The sequence below is a fragment of the Pundamilia nyererei genome, unplaced genomic scaffold, assembly GCF_000239375.1.
Source record: "Pundamilia nyererei isolate P.nyererei 1_Seehausen unplaced genomic scaffold, PunNye1.0 scaffold00102, whole genome shotgun sequence".
Classification (NCBI taxonomy): Eukaryota; Metazoa; Chordata; class Actinopteri; order Cichliformes; family Cichlidae; genus Pundamilia; species Pundamilia nyererei.
The window spans coordinates 767,653-777,647 of NW_005187503.1; the positions used below are offsets into that span (position 1 = coordinate 767,653).

General features: G+C 40.5%; 1 protein-coding gene across 2 annotated transcripts in view; it reads left to right on the plus strand.

Moving 5' to 3' along the window:
- The window catches only part of pip5k1aa (phosphatidylinositol-4-phosphate 5-kinase, type I, alpha, a), a 25,869-nt gene extending 15,880 nt beyond the window's left edge, over window positions 1-9,989 (plus strand). Inside the window, exons 5-17 of one of the 2 annotated variants that reach the window (XR_311932.1) lie at window positions 1,810-1,940; window positions 2,089-2,206; window positions 2,959-3,111; window positions 3,971-4,270; window positions 4,394-4,590; window positions 4,689-4,772; window positions 5,412-5,460; window positions 5,545-5,629; window positions 5,716-5,886; window positions 6,050-6,236; window positions 7,124-7,208; window positions 7,302-7,383; window positions 8,567-9,989. Coding sequence is in view for 1 of the 2 variants with exons in the window: in XM_005740629.1 (XP_005740686.1) it covers window positions 1,810-1,940; window positions 2,089-2,206; window positions 2,959-3,111; window positions 3,971-4,270; window positions 4,394-4,590; window positions 4,689-4,772; window positions 5,412-5,460; window positions 5,545-5,629; window positions 5,716-5,886; window positions 6,050-6,236; window positions 7,124-7,208; window positions 7,302-7,307 (1,566 nt within the window). In the remaining variant the exon portion in view is untranslated. Of the gene's footprint in view, window positions 1-1,809; window positions 1,941-2,088; window positions 2,207-2,958; window positions 3,112-3,970; window positions 4,271-4,393; window positions 4,591-4,688; window positions 4,773-5,411; window positions 5,461-5,544; window positions 5,630-5,715; window positions 5,887-6,049; window positions 6,237-7,123; window positions 7,209-7,301; window positions 8,454-8,566 lie in introns of those variants that run through there. The other variant, XM_005740629.1, reaches the window with a different exon arrangement.
- Window positions 9,990-9,995: the final 6 nt, after the last annotated feature.

A 9,995-nucleotide genomic window follows, 5' to 3' on the forward strand; every position in this document is an offset into this window, starting at 1 on the left:
GCGTAAGAACTGAGGGATGACTGTGATGACAGCGGCTATATGTGCGGGCGGGGCCGTGCGCGTGTCATCACACGTCATCTGCCGTAAAGGCGTGAATAAAGGTTTCTTCAGCCAGGACACGCGAGGGCGTGATATCCCATACTTATGTGTTGTACCGAGTGAATCGACTGAAAGGGAACCTTATAACGCAAGTGCTCTGTGTCTTTTTCCTCTCTTCAAACCTCATTGTGGGACTTCTTTGTGATTATTCAGTTGAACTTGACACCCACAGGGTGTTTCTACAGGCTGTTGGGAGCTATAGTTACATTTCCTACAATTTGTGAAGTCCACCAAAACAGTGTTCCATATTTTAAGATAACCCTATTTTATCCTATAATGGATCTTGGAACAGCCGTTTGTTCATTCACTGTTTGAAACACACTGTTTAAGGCCCCAGTCAGACAGGCCTAGACCAATAGAAAAGGTAATGAAGTACCTGTTTGTGAGTATTACCCAACCGGTTTACTGGAGGCTGCTGCCAGCTGCTGGGAAGTTGGTGTGAAGGTGAAGTTTCCCAATTCGCATAGGCCAAGACACTGGTCAGTGACCCCTGGCAACTACCGGTCACAAGGAAAATGTGTGTAATCTGTGGGCGGTTGCTGGAGTTTGCTTGAAGTCACTTTGGTTGCAAAAATGTATGCAGGGCTGCAATACAAGCATCTTTCCGATTGTTTTGGTCATTTTTGCATGGACGGCACCATCTTGTGCGCAAACCCTTACAAACTGCTCGCTAATTGGGAGTGAAACTGCGAAAAGTGCAAAATGGAAACGGAGACCATTCGTGACTTGCTTTGTTTGGACGACTTTTACTTTTAAGACAAATGGTCTCCGTTTCCAGCTTGTGTTGCACTTCTTTCAACTAAATAGCGAGTATTTGCAGACAAGCTGGTTTCCTCTGTGCCAACTCCAGGTGAGCAAAGCAGTCACAAAGAGGTTTTTGGTGCAGCATCTTCTTTGCAAGTGAGTTCACCATGCGACATTCAGCAACCGCTCTTCAACCTGTCGGGGTATACACATTTTTCCAAGTGACTAGAGGTTTCCAGATGGGTCATTAACCAGTCAAGGCCTGTGTGACTAATGCCTAAACTTCCTTCTTTCTTCCTTTAGCCGACTCCCTTCTTATTGGCCTCCTCTCCTAAACAGCATGCTTGAACGGCAGGTGGGTGGGCTACTGTGCTCGCAGACAAGCTTGATATGAACATATTAGGGATGTCAGGTTAAAGGAAGCTGAAGCTTTGTACATGTTTAATAGAAGCAACAACCACTGTAACCATGCATATGAAAAAGCATAAATGGTGGACTTGAAAATGCAGCCACTAATGGCCATGCGAACAAGCACTTGTAAAATGTGCACTTGTGCTGGCACTTTTTGCTGTGGTGGTACTTCACACTGTTTAGAGTACATTTGAACCAAACCGGAATATTTTCCTCCTTTTTAAACCATTGTAGGCTTTACATTTATACCTGACCACATAGCAAGTGAAAATGAAAGCAAACTGAACATTGGTCCCAGTAGAGATTTGCCTCTCAGCTGAATGTTGAATGTTGAGTGTGTTTGTACCATCACCACCACCCCACCTAACAGTAAACATGGGCTCTGTTTGGTGAACCTTTTGAGTTAACCTATCTATTAATCTTTAGTGAAATGTCTGAAAAAAAGTGTCTCCCACCTGCCAAAGCTTGCAAGTCCCTATGCCACTTAATTTCTTGAAGTATTCACTTTGAAATGCATTTGTTGCATTTGATACATGTAAGTTTCCTTTCTTCCAGACAACATCATCAGCTCTGAAAGGTGCTATCCAGTTAGGCATCACGCACACGATAGGCAGCTTAAGTCAAAAACCTGAAAGAGATGTGCTGCTGCAGGACTTTGAGGTGGTGGAGAGCATCTTCTTCCCCTGGTCAGTTTGTAACGATGAATTAGTTTGTAAAGGAAATGAAATGTGTGTCTGCCCTGTGTGCAGACAGGATCGGGATATTTTACTTCTGCAAGCCTACTTTGAAGCTGTGTGGAAAATAATCTTGTGCTCCTCTGTTTGTGACCTGCAGTGAGGGTAGTAACCTGACACCGGCACACCACTATGGAGACTTCAGGTTCAAAACATACGCCCCAATGGCCTTCCGCTACTTCAGAGAGATGTTTGGCATCCGGCCCGATGACTACATGGTATTCTTGTATAATCAGCAATTGTTGTCCAAAATATTTCTGAGGAAAGAGAGCAGTTCACTTTTGGGGAAAAAGGAGTGTTTGAGTAACTGTGACTAGGGAAGTGTGAATAATGGAGTATTGACACAGGAGAGGAGTGGAGATGCTGTTCTTACGGTTTTAAAGTAGGGGTGTCAAATGTAAGGCTGGGGGCCAGAATTGGACTGGTGACAATTCCAATTTGGACCGCCGATTTTGAAAAAATGTGAAAGAGGGCATAATTTTCAACTGTATATTTAGAAGTTTTACAGCTTTTCCTACTGATCAAGACCTCTCCCATCATCATTCATACTACACCAAAGAAAATTCAATTATAGATATCTGTAATTTTACACGTTTACTTCTTACAGTTTAAGCCTAAAGAAGCATGCTGACAGATTTCTTTAATTTACTACAGCAGTATTTCATTATCATGTAGAAAAACGGAGACCTGCTATTGAAATTGCACTTCTTTGGCCTCTATTAAGATATCACATTGATTAAATGTATATTTAAACTTTTTTAGACTGACAGATATTGGAGATATTTGGATATTTCATGTTTTCTGCCTCCTGCATGCTCCCTCCAGGTCCTGCCTCTCGCCCAAACCAAACTCTGTATGCTTTGTAGTGAGAACATGGCTTCATTTTACATGTGTAAAATGTAGCAATAAGACTGTGTTTTTTTGCTTTTAATCACATGTGTAAAGACCGTTTTTTATGTTGTGTTTATAGTATTCTCTGTGTAACGAGTCGCTGATCGAGCTGTCCAACTCCGGGGCGAGTGGATCCTTGTTCTACGTCTCTAGAGATGATGAGTATATCATCAAGACGGTGCAGCACAAAGAGGCAGAATTTCTGCAGAAACTGCTGCCTGGATACTTCATGGTATGATTTGATGGTCACAAAATGTCCTAATCATCATCCTGTTATCACTATCAAATGCAAGGTCTTGGATATCAGTGGCGCTTTTACAGCGACGCTTTGCTACCCTTAAAACTAATTTGCAGTTGTTTTGTTAGTCTGCAACTGCCATAGCTGTGGGCATTATGTTTTTATGTTGTCCTCATGTACTCCACCTACGATTATTATCATGATATCCCTTGGTACTCCTTCTGGGAATTTTATTCATTATCAACTTTAACTCAAGGAACTGATTAGAATTTAACGGCCAAAGATCAGCTTTCACCTCACGTGTGTTAATTGTTGCATTCTAGTAAAATTTCACAATAGGAGTGTCCTGAGAAATTTTGCAGATATGTTTCTTTGGATTGAAGGACGACATGATTAGATTTGGTACTGTGACTTTACAAAACATGTCAACTAACACAATAAAATCAGAAGCTGTCATTTTGTCTTGAGGCAAAATATCAAAGGTCACATCTGGATAGCCATGGATGTAAAATGCAGCCAAACGGGTTGGTGCAAGACGAGAACTATGAGGCCGTATTTACTGTTACTGAAGTAACACTCTGCAGTCAAATATTGTTCCTACTTTGTTTTCTTGAGCTGCTAAAATGCTTTGTTTGTCTTTAAAGTCTCTCTCAACTAGTTAGCCTGGTTTTCATTTAAAGAACTCGACATGCTTGTTACTGACTGAGTTTACTTTTGCTCTGGCACATCTGCCTTCTTTTTTTATCAGTTTACTTAAGTCAACCATTCATTTAACTTTTGGTGACGCTGATACTGATGTTTCTTTTCATTTTGTCTATATTTCTTCCTCCTACTCTTTTTCTTTCTGCCTTAGAACCTGAACCAGAACAAGCGGACCTTATTACCAAAGTTTTATGGGCTGTATTGCGTCCAGTCAGCTGGTAAAAACATCCGCATTGCAGTCATGAATAATCTGCTTCCTTGTGCAGTACGAATGCACCTCAAGTATGATCTAAAGGGCTCTACCTACAAGCGACGAGCCTCGGCTAAAGAAAGAGAAAAGGCTGTACCCACATATAAGGACCTGGATTTCATCCAGGACATGCCTGAAGGGCTCTCGTTGGACGCTGATAAGTACAATGCTCTTTGCAAGACCCTCCAGAGAGACTGCTTGGTGAGAACTGTGAAAACATGAGGCTACCAGAATAATAAGTGTTGGTTTAGATAGAATCAGTAAAATGTCTTCCCTCTAAATGTCCTGATCTTATAGTACTCATGTTCCTTAATTTCCATCCAGCTCCTGCAGAGTTTCAAGATTATGGATTACAGCCTTCTGGTGGGAATTCATAACGTAGATCAGGCCTGTCAGGAGCAGGCCAACGAGGAGGCGGGGGCTGGGGAAAAGGGTCAAGTTCAAAAGGCTCTGTACAGCACGGCTATAGAGGCCATTCAAGCAGAGGTGGGACGCATGGGATCCATGGAAACCGAGGACAGGTGAGTGACGGAGTGTCTGTGATCATATCGAGCAGGCTTGTCCCACCAGTTTCTGTCTGAGAAGAATTACAGAAGACTAAAGGTGTTTTTGTTTGCAGAACGGGAGGAATCCCTGCACGAAACTCGAAAGGCGAGAGGCTGCTGGTGTACATCGGTATTATTGACATTCTTCAGTCTTATAGGTAATAATTCACTTTATTGTCCTCATTGAGCTCACATAACAAAAGAAGCACATGAACAGGAAAGCAGCAGCTTCCGTCTTTGTCTGTTCAGAATGCGTTCAGGGACCGTATCAAGTGTTAAACCCCTGTACACTGTCTCGTTAGCTAACCTGACGTTTTACACTAAAGGTCAGAGCGGACAGTAGAGAATGACTACGGTCGGTCAGTGAGGCAATGAATCTTTGTTACTTTATTTAGAAACTGTGCAAATAAACGTTATCTATACCGGAAAATCTCTGCCAACATGTAACCATGACGCCACCTGTGGTGACTAAAATATGATCTTCTTGTTCCACTGTGTACGCGTGTGGCCAACATCCAAAATAGAGTTCACATGACATGAGTAAACAGGATTTCAGCATTCAGATAAAACTACAAGGGCACTTTCAAATGTTTCTACAGTGAGCGTGTGATAAGAAAATACTTCTGTTTGAGGATCTAAATTTTATGAAAAACATAGAGGGGGGGAAAAAAGTAGTGCTTGGACGAATGGGTAAATGAGGCAAGCTGCATTGAGCAGTTAGAGTAGAAAAAGTTCTATATAAGAACCAGTCTAGTTACCATTTACCATCAAGTCAGAGTGTGTGTGTGTTTTTTCAGATTGGCAAAGAAGCTTGAACACTCCTGGAAGGCTCTGGTTCATGATGGGGTAAGGACCCTTACTAGTACTAGCTAGTTTGATTGCAATGATTTAACAATACAGATTTTAACTTGTTTTATTTCTTTTTTTCAGGACACTGTATCAGTGCACAGACCGGGTTTCTATGCCGAGCGATTTCAGAAGTTTATGTGCAACACAGTGTTTAGAAAGAATGCATGTAAGTTTATGTTGTCTCCGTCTGAACATGACTCTGTCACACCAGTGTTACTGCACAGACTCAAAGTTTCTCTGTCTCGTATCTAGTGAAGACCTCCCCTTCTAAGAAGCGCCGTGCAGGAGCCGGTCCTGTGAAAAGAGCGGCTGGCTCTGGACCTTCTCTGATGACCCAAGCTAGCAGCAGCAGCACCGCCCAGAGTCCTTTGCTCCAACATCAAGCCAGTTCAGACACCAGAGAGGACAGCGAAGCAGACAAAAGTGAGGATGAAAGAGCACAGAAGCTTTAACTTCTCTATGGGGAACTATTTATGTTTCATATTTTTCATGACAGCTGCAAACATTTAGTCTTCTTACATGTACCACTATGGGAGATGCTTCTTTTTCAACACAGCGATAAACCGTTTTTGTCCCCTCTCGCCAGTTATGCTCGCAGGTCGTCCTGACCTCCTCCCAGATACCATTCCTCCACGCAACCCTGTTGCTAGCGCTGTTGAAACTGCCATCTCCTCCTTGGGAAGCCCCAGATTTTTACCAGCAAGTCGTCTTCAGTCTAACACTCGGGGAGAATCTTCGAACAAGCAAAACGAGGAAGACAGTACCCCCAAGGGGTAAGAGGGGACATATAGTGTAATAGTTTGTGTATTAACGATCCACCTGTCACTTTTATGACAGTACACACAGACACACACATTTTCCTACAACACACCAGTGTTATCTGAATGCATTGATTAATGTCTAATTACACTAACTGAATATGGTAGTACCAGAAGTAACTTGTAATCATCTACTAAATGTTCTGCTTTGGATATAAAGTTCACACACCTGCTGGTGTATTTGAATCACCACAAGAGCTGGACAAAATACCAGAAACAAAACAAAGTTCAACAACAACACAGTAATAACATATTCAAACAAAAATGTCTTTAAAGATGAAACACTTAGTTTCACCTAAAACAGAACTTTATATATCCTTCTCTGAAGTAAGAAATCTTCTACTTCTCCCATTTAAAGTGATCCGAAATGCAGTGCTTCTTTCAGGCTGTATTAGAGGCCTACATTTTTAAACTCCTTTTTAGATAGGTCAGCTTTCACATGATGTGTTCTTCAGTATTTTGTTTTTGCGTGTATGGAAGTGTGTATGTTGGAATGAACGTGTGATCCTTTGGTTAATGTGTGGCTTTTGTTCAAGTTGTGAAACACTTTGAAAAGTGGAATGCAAATCAACTTAGGAATAAATGAATGACCCATTGATGCACAGATTGGAAGTGAGGCCTTCTCAGAAGACAAAAATGTGCCTTAACCAGAACTTCAGGAAAGTCAACATTTTCCCAAAGCAGCACAGGATTCTAGGCATGGAAACAAGCGTCGAATTAGCTCATAAAGCTTTCTGTAAAAAAATGCAGTGTATATTCTGTTAATATTTTCACCTCCACAACCAGTGCCTCGTACTGTGTTAAGGTTCAAATGCATCTCATGACTCTCCTGTTGTTTTCAGGGCTCAGTCTAGGACTCTTGAAGAAAGTGGTGCTGAGGAAGCAATCTCACTCAGCGACGTAGTCCCGTGTGTAAGCAGCTGCTCAGTAAGTTGATTTCAAACCTCAGGTTCTGCTATCAAAATATTTACTCGTATTTGAACTTTTTTAAAAACTAATACTCTTTCACTTGGTTTGCAGGTGTAGATGTGAGGAAAAAGAATGACTTGAAGGATGTTCTGAGCCTTCCTGAAATCTTATAACTCCCTTGGTATGATTTGAGGTACCAGAACTTACAAAAAAAAATTACGCAGTGCATCTCCTGGACCAAGAGGGATATGAAATGTTTGCTTGTTGTCTTTGTTTTTTTTGCACAATATGATAATGTAACTGGGCGGTTGTGTCGCAACACTAGTAACTGCAGACACGGTAATGCTGTAGTTATTGAACACTATTATTAAACCCATAGGAGAAGTGCCTGTAGTCACAACCAATGATCATTTTTGGCTCAGTTAAGCATTTAGTGTGGAAATGTTGCCTTATTGAAGAACTGAGATTCTTCATTCAGGCCTGGCTATATACGTCATTGTCCTTTTTGGGATTATTATTATTTTATTTTATTTTTATTGCTTCTCTCTTCTTCTTCTTTTTTTTTTTTTGACCAAATGGCTGTAGCACGTCTTCATGCAGATTTTTCTGTGTGCCTGCCGCCCACCCAAAGGTCCAAGTCTAGAGTAGTGTTTGTGCTACCTGCTTTGACGGAAAGCCTTATGATGAGGATTGAGAACACAGTTTTAAATAAAGTCTTAGTTTTTAAAGAAATTACTGTATTCATGCATTGTAAGCTTCTGATTTTTAAAAGCTTACTCTGAATGCAAATCATGCTGGACGAAAGACCTTCAGCTTGTGCTTTTTATTTACCCAAGTATTCCCGTGGACCTGGAGTGCTTTTACAGACTGTGAATCTTAAATATCACCTGTGATATTCAGGCCAGAAGGTTATTTTAAATGTTTTCTTTTTATACTTGTATTTGCTCGTGGACTATAGACTGGCTTGTATTCAAATGAGACCGATACTGGTACTCGGTAGCAAAACTAATGAGTTAGTCAGCTTCGGTGTCACGGACCAAACCTGCAAAGAGAAGCTTGTGTTATATATGCAAGAAAAACAGAAATAGGAGAATCACACTAAACCTAACCACTTTAGGTAACCAAAGAGCATGTTGTGGCATTAGTACAAACTGGTACAATCACTATGTTTTTGTAATAAGTTGGGACATTGAAATTAATATTGTACTAGTAAAGTTGCAGTAAGTTTTTTTTTTTTTAATATATATACATATATACTGCCAGCACAAATGAAAAATTACTGTTGCATGTAATTTGCCTTGTTTTGTTTTTCTCCAGAATAATAGACTCCTATTTTTCTTTTCTTTTTTTTTCTCAACACTGTGGTTTACGCCTAGCTGAAGCTAATGTGGCCTTTAGCTGTCCTGCAGTAAGTCTGACCTTTCCAATTTAGATTATAATAGTAGCTCTCAATATAGTTCAACTTTTGTGAAAATCCTGTGTTAAGAGAGGTGTGTGTTTAACTTTGTGATATGTTTGGAGGGTGTTTGTGCTGCTTCACAGGACACAGTGCACACCAGCACAGTGTGCACTGTTGGTATAATGCTGTTGCGCTTTTGTGACAAGAACAGCATCGCTGACCAGCGTAACACCTGAAACAAACCCTCGCTGTCAAGGAGTTGCGGAGCTGCAGCAGTTTACGAGTTGCTGATGAGCATCGTGCGCAAAGAAAGCATCTACTTCTAAATTCAGACATGACTGTCACCTGTACTTTGTGTGGGATTTTTGTGTTTGTTTTTAATTGATTGTGTTAGTTTTTAAGTGATTTTATTTTTCAAATCTAACAGCACAGGAAACTTTTCTAAATGAACGTTTCAAAATGTGTGGTGGAATAGTTGGACCTACTTAAGTGTTATTGTTGTTTTCGGTCTTTGTGGCCACTGAAAACAAGGGCAGGATGTGCAAAAAAAAGAAAGTGAGTAATATAGAATTGGTAGGAGCTTTGGCTGCTGAATATCTGAACTATAATCATTGGTGGTACTGCATTTTCTTTTCCACTATTTACATTTATTTGCTGCCAGAAGCAAACTAAATAAAACTGCAACTATATATGACGGCTTCTATATACTTTCTAACTGATTTATGATGTGCTGTCTTTGGTTATTTTATCATTATGCATTCCTGTCCATTCGCTTTTTACTCATGCATTCAGCATTTCCTAATTGCTACTAATATTTTTTGTCTATATTTATTACAATCTTAATATAACTTGTTGGTGCAATTTCCCACAGGCTTTAGCATTTCCCTCAACCTCTTATTAAATTCTGATATTGATCTGTTGATGTTGTCTTATGATTGTAAACCTCTCAGCAGGACCTGTAAATCCAGGGTTAACAGAGCCGGTGGTGTTGATTTTGTTAGGTAAAGCTAAGAGTAGTGAGACTGAAAACTGAGGGGTACCTATTATGGTTTAACTGCTATTTTTTCATTAGTTAAATGGTGATGGCTGCCTGATGTGTAAAGGTGGACGCTAGCCTACCTTTTCATAAGCTACAGTGGAGATAAAGAGCTTACACACCTCTGTTAAAATGCCAGGATTTGCTGATGTTAGCGTAAAATTATACCAAGATATTTGCAGGTTTTTTTCCACCTTTAATGCGATCTATAACCTGTACAGTGGAACTAAAACTTAAAGTTTGTTGGAGCATACAGAATTCTTTCAGGGGGGGTACATCTCAACTTTCTTCTTTGCAAAAAGCACTCCAAATCTAACAGACTGTGAGGGTGTCTCCTCTGCACAGCCCCCTTTAGGTCAACCTGTAGAAA